The sequence below is a fragment of the Lytechinus variegatus genome, chromosome 8 (assembly GCF_018143015.1).
Source record: "Lytechinus variegatus isolate NC3 chromosome 8, Lvar_3.0, whole genome shotgun sequence".
Lineage (NCBI taxonomy): Eukaryota > Metazoa > Echinodermata > Echinoidea > Temnopleuroida > Toxopneustidae > Lytechinus > Lytechinus variegatus.
This window is the reverse complement of record NC_054747.1, coordinates 14,618,972-14,646,752: the sequence shown is the minus strand read 5'-3', so window position 1 is coordinate 14,646,752 and position 27,781 is coordinate 14,618,972. Positions and strand designations below refer to the sequence as shown.

Sequence of the window (27,781 nt, the reverse complement as noted above, 5' to 3'; positions counted from 1 at the left end):
GAGATCTTTTACTTAACTACTCTGCAAAAACTCCGGTGTTGATTGAACACCAGCCCGGAATCTATAAATGTCCACACCAGAGAAGTGTTAAACAACACCGGTTTTTGTATTAATCTAACACCAGACAGGTGTAAAGACCAATTAGTATTAAAACAGCATAGGTTTGATTCCAAACTGGTGTTGTTTTAATACTTCTCCGGGCTGGTGTAAAATCAACACCGGATGTTTGCAGCCACATGGCAGCGTAGAACAAATTTCAAATGAAAAGGTTCGCCTGCTGAGTGTTTTCTTTTCATAAAGATTAAGTCAATATAATGTGTTTCCATAAAATATAACTCTTTCCTCTTTTACTTCAGATAAAGACTCGCTTTTCCGGTTACAAAGGGAACAACTAAATAAAATCGACACATGTACTGATTATTGGGTTTCGTAATTCAAAAACTTGTAGGACAAATCATTACTCAATCAATGAATTAATAGACAAACTTCAAATTACTAAGGGCATTGATAAAAAGGACGATTTAATTCAATAGAAGGAAATCAGATTATTAAGCAAAGAAAAAAAAACGTAAAAGAAAGTAAAAATAGATTTTGATTTAATTAATGATAAAAAAAATGCTTCGCAATTCCTAACAATTTTGATTTGATTTTGATTGATCAATTACTGAAATAAAAAGAAAATATAGAATTGTGAATCCGTAAATCTAAATGAATAGTGAAAAACGAAATGAAAGTGCGGGGAAATCATTAAAAGAGCATCCATGCATAACAAAAATGATTATATCCGGAAGAATGGTATTTATCTAAATTAATAAAGTCAAAGTCTTACCCGACAAGTAGGTACCTGTTCTATCAAACACAATTAATTGTCATGTCCAGAAATATGACACAATTTCGTTCTTACCATTAATCATTCAGAAACTTTATATCAAAATACTTCATATCTTTGGCTACATCACTCTATCATTATCATGATTATGGCAAAAGATGGATTAGGCGTGAAGTTGCCTGGTATATAGTTCTCAAATTGGAGAACGGTATATAAGTCTTGGTAGAATTTGAATCCCTGGCATTCAATGAATGAATTGTAGCTGAGATCTTTTAGGTTTTCTCCATCGATTTGATCAGAGCTCTGGTGAGTTACTATAATGAATATGTCTTTGATCATGTTTATCTCATAAATGTTTTAGATTTCAAACATTGTGGTAAATGCCGTGGTCTCGTGGTTCCTGCTCTCGTCTCTCAATCAGAGGGTCGTGGGTTCGAATCTTAGCCATGGTGAATTTTCCTTCGTCAAAACAAAATTATCCACACTGTGCAGCAATCATCCCAGACTAGGTGAGTGGGTAGTACTTCCATGAAAGAATTGTATGATTGATTCATTAATCAGAAATTTAATAATCAATTAAAGAAACGAAACTTATACGTCAGGTGGATTTGACAGCATTTACCAGTATTTTTTTACACGTTAATGCGAAAATGATATTGTGATGTTTTTCTTTCTTAAAATGAAGTATATCTGATTACTGAACATTTAAATCTATGTTGCTTTCTTTTGTTTTGTTTACTACAATCAAATGAATACGGGATTACAGAAGTATCCACCAGTTGAACATGGCGTCTAAACTTTTCTGGACCATCACGGTGTTCGTCTTCGTCGCGGCTCTCGCTGCCGCGTTGCCACTCGACGACGAGACAGATGACGAGGAGTTCGAAATGGTGCTAAATCTCCTTGAAAAACGGACTAACGAACTCGACTTCGAAGCAGATGACGATCTCCTGAACGAGACGGAAGACGTGGAGAAAAGGGGGAGAGGCCAGGGAAGGGGACAGGGTAGAGGACGTTTCGTGCGTGAGTATGCCTTTCTCAAATGTGGAGTCTGTTTCATTGACCATGTTGTAACGATTAACAACTATAAGCTACTGAAATTACTTGATTTAATTGGCCAATAGTAAACTTGCTTACAGAAATGTACTTTTGTCATTATTTCAAGTTTTTTATATGAATCAGTGCCCTGGTATATTTGCGGAGGCTATATAATACATATCCCCTTTCAACCATCACATAGCTCTCTCTTACTCTATCATGTCTATTATCGCATGATAATGGGGCATTGTAAATGGCTGCTATGTCTTATTTGTTTATTTACGTAGTATATGTACCGATATCTTACTATTTGGATTTTGTGCTTCCGCACACTCTAAAAAATGAAGTGCTAATTCAGCTCTTAAAGAGCATGTATAGTGACTGCACTTCGGAGTGCTGATTTGTCTAGTTCAAATTTGAACGAGAAAAATCAGCACTCCGAAGTGCAGTCACTATACACGCTCTTTAAGGGCTGAATTAGCACTTCATTTTTTAGAGTGGAAGCACCATTGTTCCCTTGGGCTAAATCGCGCAAAATTCGTACAGATATAAAATTTCCCGACGTTTAACTTTTTTTAGTAGTGGGAGAGGTATACCTTTAAAATATTTCATCCTGCGGCTAAAAATTAAAACAAAAATAAATTGTCTTTTGCGGACATAATTAGTTGAGAAATGCAAAAATCGAGTCTTGGCCGCTTGTCTTTCAAAGCCATTTAATGAAAGGACGATAATTCCTTTTTCTGCTCATCCATATTAGATCTGCATCCATTTTTATGCGGAGAAACTCCTCCATATTGTAGCATTCCTTAAACTGTGTTAATGGCAGAATGAAATTTGATTGATTAATTGATTTTTTTTTCTGCCGGAAAGACATCGGGGCCTTGTCTTACAAAGATTTACGACTGATCCAATGAATCGTAACTGTATGGAAATCCATCAATGTCATAATTATTTTTTAATAAAAATTTGCAAAATGTCCTTTGTAAACAAAAGGAGAACGCATCGAATTGTCAAGATAGCAATAAAGCTATGGATATGCATTTAAATCTAGAAAAGTTTTTTTAAGAAACATGCATTTTATATGTTGACTTTGCTGGCTTTTCATAGTTGCTATTGATCGGATCAATCGCAACTCTTTGTAAGATGGGCCCCGGATCTCGTTAGTGGAATGTCAGACGTTTGTCGTATAGATGTTTCACAGAGTGAAAACAATATGAGACAACCTTTGATATAATGCTGTATAATGTTGTATAATGCTTATTTGTACATACCTTTCCAGTAGAATAATGAGCGAGAATTCTCGAGGTGGCCAGACCTGGCGTATGGGGTAAAATGTCCTAACAACTGTGAGCGAGTGTAGCGAGTGAGAAAAAGCGATAACCTGTTCAATATACAAAAAACCTCATATTGTGATATATTTTGACCTATAACATTCAAAAATTATTATCAGATGCCACCCTTTTCCTTTCCATTCTTTTTCTTTCTTTTTCACCTTTTGTTCATGGTGTCATTTTCATTATTATTATTAAAATTAGTATTTTTTTTATTGGGGGGGGGGGGGCTCCATGGCCCACGAGCCCCCCCCCCCCCATCATCTCTAAACCAGTGTACATTCCCCCACTCTTTTTCATTTTGTCTATCATACCTTGCAGGTTGCATCCACCGGGTATCCGGCCATAGCTGCATCTGTGACTTGAGAAAGAATAGGAATAACCCAAGGTTCTACAGGGTCTGTGGCGGGCAAAATCTAAATCAGATCTAAAAAAAATCATTTGTAATGTTCAATATCTACAACGGGACGATGCCTTGAAGTCTACCCAGGAGATGCTGCACTGAGAGTCTGGTTGTCATGGAAACACATTGATGAGTTTCCTTCTAATGAAATATTTCTAACAACTGAAATTCAATTTTAAGGAATGTTTTTTCAACTCTTTGTTGTTTTTTGTGCATATTCATAAAAATGTATTTATCAATCGCCAGTCAAAGAAAACATTAAAGTTCAATTTCATGGAAAGGGCGAAAGATTTTGTTTGTTTTTTGTCAACAATTTTGATATGTTTAGCTGAATACAGGGTTCACCCGAAAGAGAGGAACTGGATTGGAATGAATGCACCCTAGGTACATGCTCAAACTCTGACACTTGGCTTGTCTAAAAAGAAATGGGTTTGAATATTATTAACCTTATTTTTGCAAAAATATCCTGGCTTTGTACTTAATTTAAAGAATCATGGGTGTCGATTTGTGTTGTGAATCTATTAGGGGGATTATCTATTGTTTCACCCCTACCCACACACACACACACATAAACTTTAAAGGAGAATGAAACCACTGGAACAAGATAGCTTGTGTGAAAACAAAAAAAAATCAAAGAAACAGATCAACGAAAGTTTGAGAAAAATCTGACAAATAATGAGAAAGTTATGAGCATTTGAATATTGCGATCACTAATGCTATGGAGATAGCAAATTGGCAATGCGACAAAGATGTGTGATGTCACTTGTGAACAACTCTCCCCATTACTTTAGTATATATTTCACTTGAATTGCCTCTTTTATCACATCTATCCATAAATCATGTGTTCTGTCTACATGAGGGCATGTAATACATATTTTTTTAAGAATACATCATGGATAAAGAGTTTGTATCATCATAAGAAAAAGCAAAAAGAGACATTTTGAGGGTATTTTATAGTCCACCAAAGGGAAAGTTGTTCATCAGTGACATCACACATCCTTGTCGCATTGCCAATGTGAGGATCTCCATAGCATTAGTGATTGCAATATTCAAATGCTCATAACTTTCTCACTATTTGTCCGATTTTTCTCAAACTTTCTTTATTCTTATTCTTTGATTTTTCTGTTTCTACACAAGCCTATTTGTTCCAAAGGTTTCATTCCACTTTAATAGTATGACGTCACGGATTGACACCAGTGATATGAATCGTTCAAAATTTATTTTTAAAATGGTTAGATAATGATATATTCACAAAGAAATATTAAAATGAATATCAAGGTAATTTTCGAAGTCATACAGAGAGCCCATCCTGCCCCCCCCCGCCAAAAAGGGGATGGAAAATACAAGGAAGGAGAGGGGAAAGGAGACGGGAGTAAGGAAATGGGAGGGAAAGGAAGAGGAAGAAGAAAAAGAAAAAGAAAGAGAAAGAGATAGATGGTGAGTGGGGAAAAGGTTAAGAAACCGATAAAGGTGAGATTAAGAGATATAACGAAACAGTTTTCGGGTACAGTCCTTCCACTAAGAAATGTTGATATTTCATGGGTTCCATGTAAATTTAGTGTACAAAGAATGGAACACGCAAAGAGGCGATAATTAAAACTGATTGGCCCTCAACGCTTAAGCGGTGTTTTTGTCAATGTTTACAGCAATATAAGCCAATAAGCAAGTGAACCTCCTCGAAGTTAGCATACACAGTCGTCAAGTAATTAGGTACAACGTATTGCTCCAGTTACTCCCTTTTTTTTTTAGAAACATTAATGATGTTGTTCGGATGATCGCGTCAAATCATAGACAAAGGAAAATGTTGCTATGCGCTTATAATTAAGATTGGTCTTTGTTTAAAGTCTAATTACGCCATCGCGTTCATCCATTCTGACACGCCCTGATTATGGTATGAACATAGTATCGAATATCATGGGCAAGATGCTGCACTTTATCCAGCCAAAATTACATTTCGAATTTAGCATCATTATGAATGTCCAGAAGCGGCACCGGGGTTATTTCATCGGGGGTGGGGGATAAAATGTAACCCCATTCTTTTTCTCTAGGGCAATTCCATAACATATGTACGTCCAAGTTTTCCCCTTTATTGGGCAAAATGCATGTTTTAAGGGTAGATTTCAACGCAAAATTGCGTAAAATCTACAACGCATTTGGTATCATTTCACCCAGCAAACATACATGTACATGTTCCCATTTTAACCAATAGGCCTATAGGCTATTTTTTAGAGTGTAAATTTCACAACTTGAAAATGATGGGGGCTAACGGCCCTGCCCCCCCCCCCCCCCTTGAGACGATAATTTTAATACGAACCATAATGACCTCGTCAGACGAGTAATTTGGAAATACATTGCTCCTATTTCTTTGCAAAGAGCACTGGAGATTGTGTGATTTTACCGTCCAGGGAGTAATAATTCATTAGTAGACCAGGTATACGTATTTTTAATCATTCTTTCAGTGGGGGCTGAGTCAAAGGTAGTATTTAATCTTGATGAGATTACCATTTTTACATATTTATCATTAACAAAAAAGGATATGAAGCCCCCTTCAGTGCCGCCCCCCCCCCCCCCCCCCCCATTTCGCACAGCCCCTGAAAAATGCGGAATTATGTTTCCGTTTGCTATAAATGAGTTTCTTTTTCATTCATAAAAATTGCATCATTTTATTTATGACTTAGCCTCTCCATGTATTAGCAGTCAAGCGCGTAATAACTCTGATATTAGATTTCTTGACAAGAATAGCATGACGAGCTCGCCCATGGGGAAAACCTTCGCACCGGGATGGGAGTGCGAGGGAAAGAGAGAGCGAGAGAAAAGGAGCCGGAAGAAAATGATAAGAATGGACAGAAGGGTATAAAGAATAAACGAGAAATTGAAGGGGAAAAAGAGGTAGAGAAGGATGGAGAGATATAAAGAGAGAAAGAGGGAGAGAGTGTGTATGGGTTCTTGAGTACAGACATAGATAAGGAGAGAGGGAGAGAAAGGGAGAGAGAATGTGGGGGTGTGCGCGTGTGTAGGTGAGGGTGTGTGCGCCTGGCTCTACATGAAAAAGTCCAGGGTTCAATCCCCGGCCGCTGCACCTATGCCCGTGAGCAAGGCATTTAATCTACAATGCTATTTTATCCTGCTTTCAAATAAATGCAAATGCTATATGCATTATTGGTAACTAGGTGTTCACTTTAAAAAAAAGTGCGAATATGTGTGCCGTGGCCGATCGGTCTAAGGTAATACAGTAGTATTGTATTTATTTTCCGTATAAAAACAAAACAGAACAAAAAAATAAAAACGGATGGATAGGCCATATTCAGTTTTTATTCAACAATATTGTTCTTCCATGGGGTCCATATACAGTAAAAAGGTGCCCGATTGCACCATAAAAGTCCGGGGTTCGACTCCTGGCACGAACCTTGGCCAAAGCATTTTTATATACATTTTCATATTTCTTCATCTTGCATCAAATAAATGAAAATGCCCTATACCTATACATTATTGAAATCAACGTGTACACACACAAACCCTCACACACACATATATATATATATATATATATATATATATATATATATATATATATATATAAAGAGTGTGTGTGTGAGGGGGAGAGAGAGAGGTCAGATAGATAGAAGGACAGACGGATGCGAGTGGGGGGGGGGGCAGATTTTGCAAAAGGTAATATTTTGTAAGATAATCGGTTTTGATGTTCATAATTGTTTCCTACGCGCTAGATTGGCTTTGACGTTATAATGGAAGGAGCCCCGTCACTAGGGATAAGTTTAGAAACCATCCGAGAATAGCTCCTAGTCACACATCATTACTTGTACATGGATGGCCCTTTGTTTGAAACGCAGTTCTAAGATGCTGAAAACAAGGTGATGACGGATGATGACTATATAAAACGGTTTGAAGGTGGTGTAATATTTTCAGTTGTTAACGACCATACGCGGCGCAGCGCCTACCAGAAAGGATTTTTTTATTTTCACACTTTAAGTCACAGGAACTTTAACTGCAACGAAAGGTAAGGACACCATATATTTTTAACACGTTAAAATAAAAATTTATGACTGTATATATATATATATATACATATATATATATATATATATATATATACATATAGTAGTAACAGCAATAGTAGAGATAGAAGTACTTGGATAAGCAAGGGGAGTAGTAGTAGAAGTAGTAGTAGCAGTAGCAGGAGTAGTTGCGATTGTATTTATAGTAGTATAAGTAAGAGTGTTAGTAGAAGTAGAAGTACTAGTAGTAGTAGTAGTAGTAGTAGTAGTAGTAGTAGAAGTAGAAGTAGTAGTAGTAGTAGCAGTAGTAGTAGTAGTAGTAGTAGTAGTAGTAGTAGTAGTAGTAGTAGTAGTAGTAGTAGTAGTAGTAGTAGTAGTAGTAGTAGTAGTAGTAGTAGTAGTAGAAGTAGTAGTAGTAGTAGTAGTAGTAGTAATAGTAGTAGAAGTAGTAGTAGTAGTAGTAGTAATAGTAGTAGAAGTAGTAGTATAAGTAGTAGTAGTACTACTACTAGTACTAGCAGTTGTACATGTAGGAGTAGTAACAGAAGTAGAAGTAGTAGCAGTAGTAATGGTAGTAGTAGCAGCAGCACTGTGATAGATGAAACGCAATGATAGTATTTTTTATTTTGAAAAAAAACCCAGTAATTTATACAATTTTGCAATACTACCTCTAGGAATGGCTGAAGTATTGAATAAATAATGCCTGATGTGCCCCCCCCCTGAAAACAAAACATTGCGTTTTCACCGCTATCGTCATTATCTATCTTGTTTCATTTTATACTTATATCCAATATTGTTTACAGGAAAATGTCACTTCACACCTTCATCCTGGCCCTTTTCTTGACCGTGGTCATTCTCGGTGCGTCGACGACGTCAGCGATCACCGACCCCGAGAGAGACGCTGACTGGGGGTGGTATAATCGCGGAATGGGAGTGAGGTTCATTGACGATCTCGCAAAGCGGGGCAACGGACTAGGCAGTGGACGATACGTTCGTAAGTGTGGATGTCGATATGGGTCATCAAGGTGGAAGGGGGGGGGGGACTAGACACGCCTGGTAGGAGAGACTGCGCAAGCAAATTATCTTTTAGTCTCGGGTGGGGTTGGTCGAAACAGAACGCCACCTACGATTAGAATTGGGAAGGCATAGATTTCTCAATCTATTTCACTTTATGTATTGGCTAAATAAGAAAAACTACAAGAATGGTTGCACACTTGTCGGAAAGAAATAATCATGTGTATTCTTGGGTAGAATAACACCAAGCCTTATTACTGGATGAATTTTGGTATAAGCAGCATTGCATAGAGGTATGCATTCTTGTTTAATTGGTTAGATTTGCAATGCACAACTATTCGAACTGCTCAATTGTTTAAAAAAAAAGATAAATTATTTTAGCATTTTTCTGATGTGTACACGGACTTGAAAGAACTTATGATGCGCATTATGCGTCAATCGAACATTGGGAATTCACGGGCCGAAGTAATGACACATTCATTTTAACGGAACTGACTCCAGGCCGACAAAATATAATAATAATGATAATAATAATACTAATAATAATAATGATAATAATAATGATAATAATTATAATAATAATGATAATGGTGATATCTAATTGATCACAAATACCGTCCAGAAACGCTCATGGCGCTAGCACAGCAACAGTTCCTTTGGGTATACATATATAAATTTATATACAAACAAATATATAAAATGTAAATTAAGTCAACAAAGAGATCTTAAATTACTACAAGTACAGTTTTGCATCACCCACTGGAATTCCCAGCTACAACCTAGTGGGGCCCGGTGCCCTTCTGCTTGCTGCTCCGTTCATCGACAATTTAAGGAGCAAAGGAGCAAAATACCATTTTTCGGTTTGGGTGTATACCTACAAGAACTGGAAAGAAATTTTGATACGCATGAGAGGTGAATTGAACATTGGGAATTCATAGGGACACAGTTATATCACAGTCATTTTAACGAAACAGACTCCATTCCGGCAAAAGGTAATGATTATGATTATGATGATGGTGATGATGATGATGATGATGATGATGATAATAATGATAATAATGATAATAATGATAATAACAATAATAATAATAGTGATGTCTAACTGAGCACAAACACCGTCCAGAAACGCTCACAGCAACAGTTCCTTTGGGTATACTTATATACATTTATATACAACAAAAAATATAAAATGTAAATTAAGTCAACAAAGAGATCTTAAGTTACTGATAAGTACAGTTGTGCAACACCCACTGGAATTCCTAGCTACAACCCGGTGGGGCCAGGTGCCCTCTTGCTTACTGCTCCGTTCACCGACAGTTTAAGGGGCGGCATAATACCATTGGTCGGTTTGTAAAATCCGGTGTTGATTTAACGCCAGCCCGGAATCTATATATGTCCACACCAAATAATTATTGAAACAACACCAGTTTGGAATCAAACCGATGCTGTTTCAATACTAATTGGTGTGGTATAAATACCTATTTGGTGTTAGACTAATACCAAAAGCGGCGTTATTTAACACTGACTTGTCTGGTGTGGTAATATATAGATTCCGGGCTGGTGTTAAATCAACACCGGACTTTGGAGAGTACTTTTGGCATAACTGTGTCATACATGTAATTAGTTGGAACAAAGTCAAAACTATGATTCATTTTATATTTCTAACACTTTTTTTTTCTTGTTATTGTTGTTTTAAGGATGCATCAAGAAGGGCACCGATCAACGTTGTTTTTGTGACATGGTGAGGAGTCCAAGAGATCCAGGATATTACGTTGCCTGCTCTAAGTTCTCTCTAGATCCAGAGGAAGAGTGATTCTCCATTTTACCGCAGTAATAAATCTTTAATAAAACCATTAAGACATTGTTTGGATTGTTACGAAGTGGTCCGAGATGGACATGAACGTTGATGGCGCTTTTCTATCAAACTTCCCCACGGAAAAAAAAGAAGAATTTGCGGCAAGCCTTCTTAGGCCGAATATGTATCTTGGTTGACGGTCGATTGGATGATGTTCAACGAGCAAGCATGCGTTGTATTGTGGTTTGTTTTATACATGTATTTGTTTGTCTCTTTCGGTTTTTTATTGTATGGTATTTGTCTTGTGACCAAGCTTTATTTCAGATTTTTTTTCGAGGTTTCGAGATAATACTTGAGTTTGCGGCTTGTTAAAAAATGTTGTTGAGTGCGCTTTACAAGATCCCACTTCCCATGGTAAAACAATCACACCACAGATCATATTCATTGGAATTACTTATTTGGTACAATTTTTTTTCTAACTATTTATGAAATTTTCTAGTTCCTCTAAATGAGTACATAAATGACGAATTTGTATCTTGGTTGACGGTCGATTGGATGATGTTTAGACGAGCAAGCATGCGTTGTTTTGTGGTTTGTTTTATTATTATTTTTTTGTTGCTGCTTCATGTTTGTTAAATTCTTGTATGGTATTTGTCTTGTGACCAAGCGTTATTTCTGAAAAAAAAAAACTCGAAGTTTCCTTCGATAGAACTGACAATACTTGAATTTGCGATTTATTTACATTGTTCGTTTTTTTTTGGTGGTGTAACAATAACACCATAACTAAAATTTACTCGAAATATTAGGACATTTTCTGATTCCGCTACGTAGGTGGAAAATGGGTACGTGACTGAAATGACTATTTCATGTATGGAGGAAAAGAAAACTTCTAAACATGCAAAGGTCCATGATTCGGAAAAAGGTCGAACAAAACAGGTGTGATGTTGAATGATTATGATGATAATATAAGATTGATTCTCAAACCATTATTTGTGACATTCCCTTTGTAACGTTGGAAATATGACCACTCAGTGTTAAGCCAACAATTAATTGTCGGGCAATGTTTTTATATATTAAATCAAAATTTTAATTTCTACTTCAAGGAGCAAGGTGGTTATACAGTAAAATGTAGTGAATATTTTTTTTTTTGGCTATTTAGCTCGTTTGGCGTAGATATAAAAGACTTATTTTAATCATCGCTTATTAATTACTGTGTTAACAAAGATTGCTTACATCGTACATGTTATTCATTTTTTTGTGTTTTAATGGTCAAACTCGTTTGGTTCTAATTATTATTTGTCTTCAATTACTTAACGAAAATGTTAAAGTGTGTTTTTTATTTCGTCTTTTTTTCAAATACTAACATATCATTTATGTCTTTCATACTTACATTCGAGTTGTTATTTATATCCGGAATTATGTTTATTGATTTATTTTGTTCTATTTAATTCTGTTGCGAGAGAATTGTTATTGCTTATTTTCATGTGATGCTAATGATAATTTTTAGTTTAAAAACTCTACCATCAAGCTTATCAGTTTATTTGCCTGTGTATCTGTTAATCATTTTTCATGTTTGTGAACTTTTATTGAGTTTGTGATTTTTTATTGAGTTTGATTTATTTAATTTTGTTGCTTTATTTTGTGTATTTTATCTATATATCTATAGATTTCTTTCATAGAATTCCTGTCCATTCTACACTAATGCTTTTAATAATTAAGATTTAATAAATTTAAGAAATTTCACGTATTAGTTCAAACAGAATCAATTGAATAATGTTTTGTGGAAATAATAAAAGGAATTCTTTGCTTTTCAAATATCTTTTTTTAATCCATCAATGGAGGGTAGGGGAGAGTAGCAGCCCCGTATGATATTTGTAGTCGTCAAAAAAGGAAAAGGGTAAGATCGGGAAGAAAATATACACAAAAGAAGCGTGTCAAAAACGAGGTGTCACTCATTTTACTTAAAATAGTTTTTTCTGATTTTTCTTACTTTTTCTCCCGCCCCCATCAATTTAGCATGATGCCGCCACTGAATCCATGTAAAGGTTTCATGTACCCGTCCTTTATGTGTAAGCTTCGCATTTCATCATTAAATTTTGACTAGTATAAATTGTATTTCATTATCAGACTCGGTCTTAGCATATTATATAATTATTTAATACAATACATAATTGTAATGGAGTTAAGTGTATAAATTATTTTTGTAACTTTGATAACGATTTCATGATTTTTTTTTGTTTGGTGGTATTTCCCCACGATTTGAGGTGTACGTCTAATGTTTTGTTGTTTTTAATATTAAAAATGATGTTCCAAATTGATGTGCGTTTTTAATTATTTTCTCCCCTATTTGTAGCACTGTGCCTTGAAATAGGTAAAAATAAGAAAAGGGGGGGGATAATGTAAGGTTATGAGATTGCTTTTGGAAGGATATGTGGTCTGACGGTATGTGCTATTATGTATGAATGTTCTGCACCCGTCTGTGGGTGTGTATTGTCTGTCTTTCGTATGTTTTTAATGGGACTGAATGAGATCTTTTCTAGCCATTAAATGATATATAACCCTTAGGGGATTTTTGCGAATGATTATCAGTATCATTAGATTTTATCCTATTAAACATGCTGCCGACCCTTTATGAGGACAACATGTATATTGATAGGCCTTATAAAGTTACATTATAATGAAAGAGGTTATATTTGTTATGATGATAATGTAAGTTAGGATATTAATAATGATAATGATAATATTGATGTGTCATTGGACGTGCATTGCGATAATTATGATAACGGTGGTGGTGATGATGATGAACATCATCATCATTATCATCACGACGATTACGATGACGATAATGATGATGAAGATGTGATAAATAATAAAGACGATTATTGTTGATTTTGATGACGGAGATGATCAAAATATTGATGATGATGATGATGATGATGATGATAATGACAATAATGATGGCATTGGTCGATTCCAATGCTTGTAGTACGCGTACAAAGGAGAAACGGAGAGGTATATTTTTATTGATAAAGAGAGGAAGAGAAAATGGGGGAAATATATATATATATATATAACCAAGAAAGGACCCTGGATCCTGAAGAGTGCTCTACAATGAAGGAGCTGGTATAATCCGAGGTAGGATGGTTAAATCAACACGGCTACTGCCAGTTTCATGCTTAAGAAGCAATCATCAGGCCGTCGATTAAGAAGCAGAAAATAACGTTGAATTTAATTATTTTAGAAGTTTACAATTACAACAGTTACTACTGTCGGATTATATATATATATACATATATATATATATATATATATATATATATATATATATATATATATATATATATGAAGAGTTTAGTTGCAAAAGAGGTTAGGTCCACGTTAGACCATTCCGAGAAAAAAAAACATGTTTTTTTTCTTGTGAGAAACTAAATTGTCATGATGTAGTACCCTATCATGTGAACATAAATTTGGGTATAAAAGAAATCTACTTGTCTTCAATTTTCAATATATTTTTTTAGAAAATTAACATTTTGGACCTAACCCCTTTTGCATATAAACTGAAATGAATCCAATATCTTTTGATTAAAAAAAGTGATTTGTCTTTGCCACGTTCATTCAGGTTTTCATTTGAATTTCAAATTTTCTTTGGTATCATCAGTGACTAAAAATGTAGAGGTTTAGAGACAGAAAACAATTATGATTGTGAACAATTCATGAAAATGGAACTAACCCGTTTTGACAACTGAGTTCTTCATAAGAGTATGGTTGCAAAAGGCGTTAGGTCCATTCCAAGAAAATATTTTTTTTATTCCCCCATATTGCAATATTCTTATGCAAAACTGAATTTCCATGATTTGTTCAAGATTCAAGATTCAAGAAATTTATTTCATTTCCAAAACAAATATAAATCGAATGCAAATACAAATCAAAGTACGAATACAAAATAATTTTTAACTTAGCATAATTATATAACAAACGCTTGTATGAGCGTATATGGAAATGAGGGGATCCACTAAAAAAGCATTGCTTGTAGAGCGTGGATCCCCTATAGCTAGTTGAATAAATAATTTATATAAAGCAATTAAGACAAGACAAAGCAATAAAAATTAAGTAAATATGGAAATTCATTCGGCTGAACGAATATACAATATCATAAAAATGGGAAAGTAAAATGTGATAAATATAATAGGAAAAACTATTTTAGAGTAAGAATGATACCCTACCCGAGAACATAAAATCGGGTATAAAAGAATTCTACCTGTCTTCATATTTTTTAAGATATTCTTTTCCAAAAAAAATTTGTGTGGATCTAACCCCTTTTGCAACTAAACTGAAATGGACCTAACCCCTTTTAAAAAAAGTGATTTTTCTTTGCCATTTTAGTTCACTTTTTAATAGGAATTTCAATTTTTCTTTGGTATCATCTTATAGAGCTACTAAAAATATATACATTAAGACATAAAAATCAAATTTGATGAAAATGACCTAACCCCTTTCGCAAGTGAGCTCTTCACACACACACACACACATATATATGAAAATATATATACATATGTGTGTATATATGTATACGTCTATATGCAAATTTCATTTCTATGTCATTTATTTAAGCACTGGGCCTACCTCAGCCAGAAGACTGATCTGCAGCAGGGTCGTGCAGATAAAATATGCTATTCGAAATAACATATGTCAAGCATAAAACAAAATTCGTCATAAATAAACATATTAAACTAAATAAAGTATAGAATATAAAACAAATAATATATAAACGACATAAAACTAGAAAGAAGATGGATACTATATTCACAAATAATATTTATATAAACTTAAATAATACAAACTGAAAAATGACGTGGTGAGCAAAGAAATAATAGAGGGATATATAACTAAAATAACTAAAATAATATTAAACAAGTGGAACATACCCAAAATAGTAGTGGTTACACAACATCAAATGTCCACCTACTATATTTGGTCTTTTATGATGGAAAGAAATACATCATTCAAAATCGAATTAAACATATATTTTGGACGAGATGACCTTACTGATTGGGAGATATCTTTTTTTGGGGGGAGGGGGTTGTTTGGGGGGTTTTTTATCAAATTTATTTAGGTCGAAATGACCTGACATTTGGGGTGATAACCTTTTTTTTTCTTTTTTTCAAGGCCATGATGGTAATCCAAAAAATATTCTTTACATGGCCAAATTTTGTTGACCCTAAATGAGATATGGCCTTGGTCAATGGACCTGAAACAAGCATATAATGTTAAGTGATTCACGATTATCCTTAGGTCTAGGTTTTATGAACTGGTTTCATATACCTTCTAAGTTATGATATTTCACAAACTTAACCTTGGTTAAGATTTTTTTTGTTTTTGCTTGTTTTGTCAAAATAAAGACATAATGAAAGTAAAATTGCAACATTTACAACTTATTAAGACAGATCAGAGTTATTGTGGCAAAAACAAACAAATCAATGAAATAATACAAGACAAACACACTAACAACATAGCATTGCACAGTTGTTACTTGCTGTACACGAATGAGTTCAAAAAGACTTGAAAAATCCAAGAAAAAACAGCGAATTAAAATCACATTTATAAATATTAGGATTACATTTCAAATTTCAAGTTTTGGAAGTGGATGGAGACCTTATTTCTCCTTTTTGGGCCAAAGAGTATTCCAAATCTGTTGGTTTTTTTTTAAACAAACAATGTAAAGGCCTGAATGTTTAGTAAAACATTTTTGAATTTACAAGCATATATAATATTTAGCCTAGTAAAAACAAATAAGACAAAAAAAACTTATCAGTTGGTACTCCAAAGAGTTTTCAATGTGGCGACTATATAGTCTCACTCTGCTATCATGGCTAAATGCAAGCCAAATAATACGATTTAGGGGGGTAGTCATGGATGGCTCGTGATTTGACAAGTGTGATTAAGATTCCGTTTTAAATTCTAAACTTAATTCGCGTTTAAGGTGCTGTGGAATGGAGTTCCAGAAGTTTGCTCTGATTTAGCTAAAACTCCTCTTCTTGAAAAATGAACTAATTTCGGCAGTAAAAAAATTGATTGAATTTCCCACGTTGTAATTTAAGTGCTTTAGTTCAAAAAAGTTTAGCAAGTTTATATATGTTATTCATTGGAGATACACCATCACTATGTAGCACTAGTGCGTCTGTTGGGCCAAAGCACAAGTTTAAGTTAATGCTTCTCGTTAACCACTTTTTGGTGGGAAAGGGTTTCGTGTCGGAAACTACCATCTTCCCTCTCGTTAGTGTCTGTCCGCATCTCCGTTTCGCTCCGATGACAGAGAACAACGCATATTCTACCATCCATCCGCATCCATCTTAAAGTCATGAGGCATCTCCTTTCAAGTGGCTGAACCCGACTTTGCTTTTAATTGACCACCTACCGTTATTGGAAATACTGCAAATGTAGAAGTAATATCAAAGTCATGCATCTATGCCTTTCCAAGTATTGAAGGAGAAATGCCATTCGCTATCGTGTCGCATATCCCCAGACCCCTTTGTTTCCCTCTTTTGGGGGAATGAAACCTGATACTGTTGCGATGGGGGAAGTCTTGGACATCTAATAATTTTGAACCAAAGCGGTGGATATATTTTAATAATAACGGAAAACTTCATGAAAGAAATGGCGTCATTTCCGCATCATTTGATTTTTTTAAGCATTTCATCTTGCTCGTTAATACTAATTCTAATGTGTCAAGCGATTTTCAAATTACGGTCGCTGCACAATGGTAATGATGTTGAGGATTAATACTTCACGTGAAACTAGTAAAAGATCAAACATGCCAAATGTCCTTCGCCGTCTTTTTTTTCTTCCTTCCTTATATTCCTTAAATTTTTACTTGTTTAATTATTGTATTGTATCAACAATAAAGTCGTCCCTCGGGTATTTCGATGACGATGGCGTACTTAATGATTAGACATTTCAAGGGGCAGAAGTTTTAGACAGATTTTGAAATCATTCTCATAAAATTATTATCATATGTCATGTATGTTATCCTTTTTTTCTTCATTTTTTCTATTTTCTTTTTTTTCCAGGGGCAGGGGTCTCCAAGACACCATCTCTGTGTCCATGGTGATTAAAAGCTATTAAATAGAAATAAAGGATTTTCATAATTGGAATGTAATGATGTACCAAATTTAAACGGTATAATTAAAATGTCAGTACTTGAATGTGATAATTGAGATAAATGTGGCTAACATGCACTGTAGTGTGGACAAAGTAAAAATCACTTAACTGGTGTATACAGTACAAAAGTGTCAACTCTCGTCAATACATGCCGTAAAAAATATTTAAGATCCTAGGACAATTTTTTAAGGGAAAATTCAAGTTTTGGAAATTTGAAATGAATATAAGATACTTTGAATGATTTAAAAAAATTGTCTGTACACCGTTTAAAGCAAATGAAATTTATTTTACGAAAAAAAAGTATAGCGTTGTCCTTGAAGGAATAAAAGGATCTGCTGAAAAGGTATGCTTATCGAGTCTGAATCTCTCAAAAAGATGTATCATGGTAAGCAAAACTTTAATCCTGCCCTTTTGTTCTCTCACGTCGTTCTTTTGTTTCAAACATGAATTATGCTAATTAAAAAACCTATAAAACGCACATTGAGTAAAATGTATACTACAATATTCAATATTACAAATAATTTAAACAACGATGTTTACTACGTAAATCTCACAATAGTTGTCTAAACAGTTTAAACAAGTGTTTAAAATCTTCAATAACCATGCTTAAATTATTGATAATTAAATATTTGAATTCTAACTTTGTTGCTTGAAATTTTAAACACTTGTTTAAAATGTTTAAACAACTACTGTGCGATTCATGTGGTAAAAAGTGTTGTTTAAATTAGTTTTAACTTTGTAGGCCCTACAAAAAGACTTTTAATTAAAGTCTTTAAAGTTGAAGACTCCGATCACATCGCGAAGAAAGTTCGAAGAAACACAACTAGAGTATGGCATTGCATGTCGTCAATCTCTTCAATTTGAAAAAATTAAAGGGGAAATGCAAAAAGAAAATGTAATTAAATAAAAATTTTGCCATGTTGAGCACCATTGAACTGCATCCAACATCGAAATCCTAATGTAAGAGAGAGAGAAAGGGGAGAGAGAGAGTGAAATATTGCAAACACTTCGCTGACGACTCGACAATTGAGATATTTAATTACCTCTTGCGATATAAGAAAACCACAAATTATCTTGAAACTCCATCAATCGCTCCCCCTTCCCCGGAGGGTTTGTTAATTGGTCCGATAGATATGGAGGTGTGTATGTCGTTTTATAATTACTTTATTCAAATATTCGGTAAGAAGGGGGCAGTCATGGGCGGGGCTGCTGGGTTGTGTCGGATGCAGATACATTAAGGGAAAAGGTATATAAGGAGAAGAATGCATCAGAGTCTTCATCTCATCTCGTCTGGCAGAAGAAAGCATCCAAGCTCTTATTTTTTGTGAGTATATCTTGATATTTCTCAAATTATCTCAATTATCATCAGATTAACTCGATTCTTTGTAATCTATTCGCCTTTTTTCCCGTTTATAAAGGAAAATGAAGATGTAGTCCGCCTCATTAAAATTTTATTTTTCTTAATCAGAATATTTCATATTTCATTTTCGGGACAATTATGATGATGCGCATGCATGGCACAGTTATTTCTAAAAGCGCTGAATGAAACAACTAATTGGTACTAATGTATTTATTTCGTGGGTGTATTATATAACAGTTTCAAGAGTCTTGGTAGTATTTCTTTGCACACTGTAAATTCATTTGAAAAAAGAATTTTCATTAGTAAAGGTCTAACTTAAACAAATCAAATTCATTTTTGTATTCCCATTCGCGTATATCAAATATAAATATATTTAAATTCGTGTACATATAAATATATGTCACAGAATTATGCGAATATCACTACAGAAACGATTTTTTTTTTATTTAGATTGGCCAGAATAATAAACAATGCTTTCTACCTGATACATTGACAGTATGACAGAAAATACGACATTTTAAAGTGGCTGACTGTTAAAAAAAGATTTTATACATGTCTTACTTTTTAATTTTATTGTTGAAAATTTGAAATGAAACAAGTATAGTCTTTCTATCTGTCAACTAACCCTTTTTTATTACATTCATTCATCGTCATTCAGGCTACAATCAACTCTTCCGTTAACACCCAACCAAACCATAATGGCTTCCAAGGTGCTCATCATGATCTTTGCTGCTGCCATGGCAACCGCCTTGGTTACCGCCGAAGCGTTCGACGATCTCACAGGCGCCGATCTGGATGAGATTCTGGGCTTGATTTCTAAGAGGGTTGATTCAAACGACGCCGGAATGGTGTTCGACGAGGGCTTCGACGAAATGGACAAACGAGGACGAGGAGGGAGGATGTTTTTCCGTAAGTACATTTTGGTTCTCTTGATGTTCGTTAAATCCAATCTTCCGTAGGGGAAGGCGGGGTAAGTTGAGCATAGGGGCAAGTTGAGCCACCACGCCCAGGCCAATACTGAATGAGTCAGGCATTATGGTGGTGTTATGTATTGATGACCCATTACATAACCCTTAACCCCACCACATTGTTTTTAACTTTGAAACAAAAAGTACTTTTTTAGAGGGAAAAATACAAATTTCAGCCAAAAAAGTACAAAAGGGTGTGAAATAGATCATTGCTTTTTACACACACATGTCTTTAAATATAATAGAGAAATACGAACAATATTGTTAGTCCAGGTATAGATTCTTATTCTTGTCATGGTCTTTTACAAGATGGATGCATAAAAAATGTGTGGATGTGAAAATACTGCATTAAGTTTGGACTGGGGTAAGTTGTGCCAAACAACATGGGGCAAGTTGAGCCATGGTAATTCTAATGGTAATGTAAATAAAAAAAAAAAACCTTAAAAAGCCATCGATATGCAGGCAGAAAAGAGCAAATTCATGTGACAGTTCTTTTACTTTTAGAGATTAGAGAATGTTAGTATTTATAGAGAATTAGCAAGTGAAAAGACTTCGAATAAAAAAAATTGACATTCTGGTTCTGGTTCCTGCATACATTTTGTACATAGTTTTTGTGGCTCAACTTACCCCAGAAGGTGGCACAACTTACCCCACAGATGGGGCAAGTTGTGCCACTTGACATCGTTTTTTTTTCAAAGGTCACAGCGACTTTCAGTGTGGGGGTAGAAAGTTGTATATAGGTGAAAAAGATTTCCCAAGAATCAACTTTAAAGGCAAGGTATTTATTTCTACAATATTATTAGTCATATCAATTCTATCACGCAAAATGCAAAAAGTGTCACAACTTACCCCGCCTTCCCCTACTCATTATTGCTTAGCAAATCGTGCTTTACTCAATCATGAATTCTAGTCTGCAAACACAGACTCAAGTTTGATCGTTTAACCGATTATCATGTCTATCGAATGAAGACTACTCCAAATTCTCTGTATCAAATAGAAGCGGAGACAGTACATGAGCGAATCTAGTCTCATTACTTCAGACTGTGCGTTATGCACTATGCGACTTGTGAAGAAAAAAAAAGTTTGTGCTTCCAGACTAGATGGGCAGTGATGATAGGCTTCATTTTCGATCCACTATCCTTGAGTGAAGGGTTTGCACAGCAGAATAAAGTAATTGATAATATCTTAAAAACCATTCGCGCCCTGAAGTTGCAATCTTGCACATTCGTACAATTGAATTAAACTATGATTAGTTTTCTACCTACCTTCAAATTGGAAACGCTAATAAAAAGCAGTAGGTCTTGAATAACATCTATATAATAATAATAAGTAACGACGGTGCAATATAGATATCGTAAATTAAAGAAAACCACATGGAAACAGTTGTCATTATCATCCCTCCAAAAAAATAATTCAGCGTGCAAAGAGTTGATTAGATGTAAAGTGTCTGATGAAAATATTTGATGATTTTCTTCATTTCGAATAAACTGTATTGTTTTGTTCTTTATACGGTATATAAAACTAAACAAAAAGGAAACGTAGTGCAGTTATGCAGTAGTAGTAGTAGTATTAGTAGTAGCAGTAGTTGCAGTATTATTATTATTATTAGTAGTAGTAGTAGTAGTACAAGTAGTAGTAGTAGTAGTAGTAGTAGTAGTAGTAGTAGCAGCAGCAGTAGTGGTAGTAGTAGTAGTAGTAGTAGTAGTAGTAGTAGTAGTAGTAGTAGTAGTAGTAGTAGTAGTAGTAGTAGTAGTAGTAAAAGTGGTATATAGCAGCAGCAGCAGCAGCAGTAGTACCATTTATTGCCGTATAAAAAAAATCATATACAATAAAATACGGTGGACACATTCAGCTCGACTGGCATAGTCATGCTTATCTTCCATGGGGTCCTGGCCCCGTCTTGCAAAGAGTTACGATTGATCCAATCAGTCGTAACTCTATGGAAATCCATCAGTGTCATAATTTTTAAACAGGGAATTTGCAAAATGTCCATGGTAAACAAAGGAGATCACACCAAATTGTCAAGAAATGAATTAATTTGTGGATATACATTCATATCTAGGTTTTTTTTAACTAACATTTATTTCATATGTTGACTTTGATGGCTTTTCATAGTTACTGGAAAGGAAAAAGGTGTCCCCCAGTGTGTCCACAGAGTGGAACACACTGTGAATCACGTTCACACTGGTAAATTTGAGCTTTTGTGACAGTGGGAATCACATATTCTCACAATCGAGCATGTGAACACGCTATGAACAGACTGTCAAGGTTACCACAGCGTAAAAATTTCTCCGCACTGTTGAATTTGGACAATGTTCCAAAGTGTGATCACAGTGTGTTCACAGAGTGGACTAAAGCCCGGCGCACACTGTGCGATCCGATGCGATTTTCTAATAAATCGTATTTTGCCTTAAATGAGAAGGAAAAGGTAAAATTATTTCATTTAGAGTTCGACATTGTGTGAGGAGTAATAAAATCATTAATTTTCTTTGCGACAAGTCCTATGGTCATGATGGTCGGAGTAAAGTCCAAGTCGGTTTTAAGTCGCAGCCGATGATGGCATCATTGCGATTTGAAATTTAACTTGCTTTCGATGTCAGGATTCCTTACCACTATTCTGAACCTTTTTTTTTTATTTTTTTTTCGGTTGGAATCTTCATCTCAAAAGTTATTACAATTCATTTGAAATTCGGATCGCAACGAATCGCATAGTGAGCGCTGGGCTTTATGTGAGCACACTGCATGGCCCTTATTCTGAAGTCAGGTTTAACTTAGACCATGGTCTAACTCTGTGCTAAAATTATGGGAAGCCAAAAGTGTCAAAATTTTTATTAACTTGAATGTTTCGTATTATTTACTGTGCTCTTTCCCGATTCTTCAATGGTGAAGACAATCATCTATGTATGCTCCCTAGACAATCAGGAATGATTTGAGAGCAAAATGAGCTGAAATAATTATGATCTCTACTGTCAGTGATTTGTGTATCAATTGGCTATCCATACTTAAACCACAACTTTAAACTTGATTTTAAGGGGATGATCCGGGCTTAAAATATTTATAAATTATACATAGAGTAGATTTCACTGAGCGAAATGCCGAAAATTTCATCAAAATTGGATAACAAATAATAAAGTTATTGAAGTTTAAAGTTTAGCAATATTTTGTGAAAACGGTCGTCATGAATATTCTTTAGGGTTGATGATGTCACATCTCAACTTTCCGTTTTCTTATGTTATTACATAAACTCATATTTCGTTCATTATTTCATAATTGTGTGAATAATATGTCTCCCTTATAATGTAATAAGCTGCAGCAATAAATATCTAATGGACTAGATCAGTTGTCAATACAATTTTTCTAGTTCTTGAAGGAAAAAGATTGAATAAACCTAATTTCATACAACAAAATACAAAAGAACAAGTGGGGATGTGACATCATCAGCCCACCTTATGAATATTCATTACGACTGTTTTCACAAAATATTGCTAAACTTTAAAATTCAATAGCTCTGTTATTTGTTACCCGATTTTGATGAAATTTGCGGAATTTTGCTCAGTGAATTCTACTCTTTTTATTAAGCTCTAAACCCATGGTGATACACTATGAATATTACTATTACTAATACCAATACTACTATTACTACTACTACTACTACTACTACTATACTACTACTACTATTACACTACTACTAATATAACTACCGTACTACTACTACTACTATTACCACTATTAACAATCACAACAATAACAACAATACTAATAAACAACATAGGATATCCCTAAGGTGCAATATTCATATAAATTTTGATTATGTCAAAATACAACTGTATAAACTTCTCACTTTATATTTTGAGCATATCTTCATTCCGTTTACATAAACTGTTTCTTACTCTATCACAGCAATTGATGTACATGTAATCCTGGAAGCATTATAAAACAAGGCCGTTAAACAATGATTATGTTATGTTTATGTTTTTGAATTAGTGATTATATGTAATGATTTAATAATTTTTCATAATTTTTCTCCATTCGTTTATACATCATGACCATTATCAAATGTACGTATTTTACTTTGATATACATGTATATATATATATATGTATTATTTCAATCAATATCAGGTGTGTCTGGTCAGGTATGGGGAGGAAGGTCTGCGGACCATAGTTATTAAGTTAACTTTTTCCATACCCTGGCAGCTTGACCAGACGCACCTGATACAACGTAATTTTGTCTTGAATTTTATATTATGATCTGTATGACTCTATTGCATTTTGTGTTCACTTGTTTGTAATATTTGATTTGATTCTGTATGCCGAATAAAATAATAATAATAATAATACTTTCAGCCCGGACCATCCTATTGAGTTAAACCCGACTTCAGAATACGGGCCACTGTGATCACGCTGGTCTTTCCAGCAGGGAAGCCTTTTGGGAGCTGGGGCCGCGGAACCAGGGGGATGCACTCTTTACAGTGGCCATGCACACACAAAGCGAAAATGACCATCATATTGTGATTTCATGTAATCATGCCCCCTCCCCCAAATTTTATTTTATCCTCCAATTCCTTTCAAATCTTCCCGCGGCCTACTAACCTATCAATATTATAACCTGTCTGATCTAGTGGGTGTTTCATAAAGCTGTTCGTAAAGTTACGAACGACTTTACGTACGACTGGAACCTGTTCTTAGGTCATAAATCAATTACGGATATCACATAGGACAAGAAAGGATCACCAGTCGTGCGTAAAGTCATCTGTATCTTACGAACAGCTTTTATGAAACACCCACCTGTTAGCTGGTTTTGCCTAGTCGCGGCTAACTTTCGACCGATTTACTCATCACTAATACATATTTTTCTCTTTCTCAATCGTTATTTTCCAGGCTGTACACACCCTCTGAATGGCTTTAACTGCATCTGTGACAAGCGATTCCGCGAGACCAGCCCAAAATACTACAGAGTGTGCGGATACGGCGGAGGTCAGTAGACGGAGACCTATCATGGCTGACCACCGGGTAGCACATTGAAGGACCGAAAGTTGAACAAACCAAGACCCGGCTGGACCGAGATCCGGTTAACAATGAAGACAACACGTCCGAACAACATACAGATTGCAAACAATTAAACTACTAAATGATTTTTGGGAAAAAAAACGTGTCGAATACACATTGGATAGAATGGTTGTCCTATCCATACGCCTTTACCTTGGTAACTTCACAAATATTGGGTAGGACGACCGTTCTTGTCAGACAGAGACTAACATGACTAATATAAGCTCGCTTCCGATAGCAGACTTTTACATTTACAATATTCATCATGCTCTCTACAGATATTTCTCTTCAAACTGTTCAACTATTATAATACGAGTGTGCCTGCGAACTGATTTCTTTCGTTGTTTAAGGTGCACGAATTGATATTCACCTCAACGTCACGTGACACCAATCTATTATGACGTATCAATGCGTGCACCACTTTGTACTTCCCTTTTTATATTACATTTTTATATACAATTATGAATACCGTTTGTGAAATGTAACATTATTTTGAAGCACAATTTGTTTAAATTGGTAATTATGATTTACTAAAAAGCATTATAAAAAGACTCAATCTATAGTCGATAGCTAGGATTAGTTATACAAAAAGAAGACTCATCGATTAATGTATAAGTCAAGTTTTGATAATACTGTCTTGCAATGTAGGTAGAAGGTTAGAATTGTGAAAATCTGTAGAGGATAGTCTGATAGCGTCTGATAGTGTCTCCTAGAACTCATGATTTGTAATCAACATGCTCCTGGAATCAAGTGATCGAAGTGTTTCTATTTTGGTACATCACTAATTCTTAATAAAAACGTGGTATTCATAACATATCTGTTCTCCATTTCATTGCATTGTACGAACGTATCAATTGTGCATGTATAGAGGAGGAGTTTGTGGTCTGTCACACCAACTAAACCGACTCCAGACCGATCAAAGTTATTACATTATTTATAATGTTAAATCATCGGTCGGTTTTGAATAGGTTTCAATAAGGCATTTATGTGATCAAGAGCAAATGTAGGATGCTATTTGAATGTAATTGTCTTTTCCCTTATTACCTCGGACACAATTGCTCTACGGCGGTCGTATGGCAAGTGGAAAACAGCCGTTTTAACAATTTCTGTACCAGCTAGATAGGTTTGCATTTAAAAAATGAATAAAACGGCTGTTTTCGACTCGCCGTACGGTCGCCGTAGAGCAAATGTGACCGAGGTATTACTATCATGGGAGGGACGAGAGTCGTGTCAAGAGATGCACGGACATAAAATATAAGTTTGGATTAATGGAGAGTAGTGAAAACGGGAGGATGTAATATTTTGTGAGAGGGTGTGTGTGTGGGTGTGATGGTGTGTGTGTGTGTGAGAGAGATATATATATATATATATAGAGAGAGAGAGAATGTTTGTGTTCAACATCTAAAGAGTGTTAAGATGCCGGTTACACTTCGTAATTCCGAAGGTTCGTAATTCCGAAACACGTACATGTAAATTGCCTATACCTCGATGTTCGTTAATCCGAAAACGTAAAAGGGTTCGTTAATCCGAACATTTGTGGCGTTATTCCGAAGGTTCTATAATCCGAAAACGAAATAACGTTCGTTGTTCCGAAGGTTTGTTTATCCGAAAACAAAATAATGTTCGTTGTTCCGAAGGTTCGTTAATCCGAAAACAAAATAAGGTTCGTTGTTCCGAAGGTTCGTTAGTCCGAAAAACGAAATAAGGTTCGTTAATCATTACGTTTTCGGACTAGCGAACCTTCGGAATTACGAACCTCATTTCGTTTTCGGATTAACGAACCTTCGGAATTACGAACATCACTTTGTTTTCGGACTAACGAACCTTCGGAATTACGAACCTCATTTCGTTTTCGGAGTCACGAACCTTCGGAATTACGAACCTTCGGAATTACGAACCTTCGGAAATGCGAACCTTCGGAATATCCGAACCTTCGGAATAACGAAGCTTCGGAATTACGAATGTATGCGAAGATGCCAGTCATTTGCCCATAGTTTTGGCACAACTCAGAGCCATTTTCATTGCACAACCAAATGAGAAAGGTGTATTATACATAGAATGGTGCTAAAAATTTAGGGGCCCCCACCATAAGACGAACATATATGTCAAGTCTTCAAATTCTTAGATATTTTATTGTGAATTCGGGTGATAAACTATTACATTCAATAAAGTTGGTTTCTCTGGGCGCGCCGAACATTGTCATGATTGTAGTGTTGTTGTCTCCATTCAACACTCGGCATGATTTTTCTGGTGGGGTCCACTTACTTTTTAGCACTACTGTAATATGTAAACTAGAAAAATGGAGGGTGAGGGGATATGAATCGAGAGACGGGTTGTACTAGAGGGGAGAGAGATTAAATTGAGAGAGGGGGAGATTGTAATTCAAGGGGAAAGCGGGAAGGGGAAACTACAATAAATATGAGAGTCTTGGGGCTTTATAAGAACACTTGCTTTACTCCACCCATCTCCATAGCCAGTCAAAACTATGATTAAGCCTCAATTTTTCAGAAATTTTTAGAATGTATTTGTTTTTAAAGAGAGAGACTGGTTCTATTTCTGGGTGGGAAATGCATGTTTTCTCTTTTGTAAAGTAAAAAAAAATGATTTTTGCTTGTTAGTCATACATCATTTTCTTGTTTAACTATTAACTTGATTTAACTATTAACTTGATTTTATCGTTTTTACCGCTGTTTAATATTTGACAGTGCCTGTATTTTTTCCTACGCTTCTATTTACTATACAATGCATGTTTGTATATGTACATGTATACGAGGGCCCTCGAAGTATATCCCAGGGCTCTCTTGTAAATCAGTTTATGTAACTG

The 27,781-nt window shown here is 35.1% G+C and overlaps 3 protein-coding genes across 4 annotated transcripts; all 3 read left to right on the top strand.

Moving 5' to 3' along the window:
* The first annotated feature begins 986 nt into the window (after positions 1 to 986).
* LOC121420734 lies at positions 987 to 3,891 on the top strand. 2 transcript variants are annotated; one of them, XM_041615383.1, is made up of 3 exons: positions 987 to 1,135; positions 1,599 to 1,852; positions 3,520 to 3,891. In XM_041615383.1, exons 2-3 carry the CDS (start codon positions 1,615 to 1,617, stop codon positions 3,627 to 3,629), a joined length of 348 nt encoding a protein of 115 aa, XP_041471317.1. In that variant the 5' UTR covers positions 987 to 1,135; positions 1,599 to 1,614; the 3' UTR covers positions 3,630 to 3,891. The 2 variants fall into 2 exon arrangements, with proteins under 2 accessions (XP_041471317.1, XP_041471316.1); XM_041615382.1 differs by having other exon boundaries at positions 1,025 to 1,135; positions 1,596 to 1,852; positions 3,520 to 3,890.
* A 3,516-nt stretch (positions 3,892 to 7,407) lies between these two features.
* LOC121420723 lies at positions 7,408 to 10,557 on the top strand. Its single transcript, XM_041615376.1, has 3 exons — positions 7,408 to 7,616; positions 8,418 to 8,608; positions 10,326 to 10,557. Exons 1-3 carry the CDS (start codon positions 7,474 to 7,476, stop codon positions 10,439 to 10,441), a joined length of 450 nt encoding a protein of 149 aa, XP_041471310.1. The 5' UTR covers positions 7,408 to 7,473; the 3' UTR covers positions 10,442 to 10,557.
* Positions 10,558 to 18,807: 8,250 nt separating this feature from the next.
* On the top strand, positions 18,808 to 25,499 carry LOC121420035. Its single transcript, XM_041614560.1, has 3 exons — positions 18,808 to 18,905; positions 19,600 to 19,850; positions 24,790 to 25,499. The coding sequence occupies exons 1-3, from the start codon at positions 18,844 to 18,846 to the stop codon at positions 24,891 to 24,893; spliced, it is 417 nt and encodes a 138-aa protein (XP_041470494.1). The 5' UTR covers positions 18,808 to 18,843; the 3' UTR covers positions 24,894 to 25,499.
* The last annotated feature ends 2,282 nt before the right edge of the window (positions 25,500 to 27,781 follow it).

Bases quoted from the DNA above. Each gene is read 5' to 3' on its own strand.
- LOC121420035 (XM_041614560.1), top strand. From the start codon at position 18,844: ATGCATCAGAGTCTTCATCTCATCTCGTCTGGCAGAAGAAAGCATCCA. The intron at 18,906-19,599 runs GTGAGTATATCT...ATCGTCATTCAG, and splicing joins CATCCAAGCTCTTATTTTTT to GCTACAATCAACTCTTCCGT. The intron at 19,851-24,789 runs GTAAGTACATTT...GTTATTTTCCAG, and splicing joins AGGAGGGAGGATGTTTTTCC to GCTGTACACACCCTCTGAAT.
- LOC121420734 (XM_041615383.1), top strand. From the start codon at position 1,615: ATGGCGTCTAAACTTTTCTGGACCATCACGGTGTTCGTCTTCGTCGCG. The intron at 1,853-3,519 runs GTGAGTATGCCT...CATACCTTGCAG, and splicing joins GGGTAGAGGACGTTTCGTGC to GTTGCATCCACCGGGTATCC.
- LOC121420723 (XM_041615376.1), top strand. From the start codon at position 7,474: ATGACGGATGATGACTATATAAAACGGTTTGAAGGTGGTGTAATATTT. The intron at 7,617-8,417 runs GTAAGGACACCA...TATTGTTTACAG, and splicing joins AACTTTAACTGCAACGAAAG to GAAAATGTCACTTCACACCT. The intron at 8,609-10,325 runs GTAAGTGTGGAT...TGTTGTTTTAAG, and splicing joins AGGCAGTGGACGATACGTTC to GATGCATCAAGAAGGGCACC.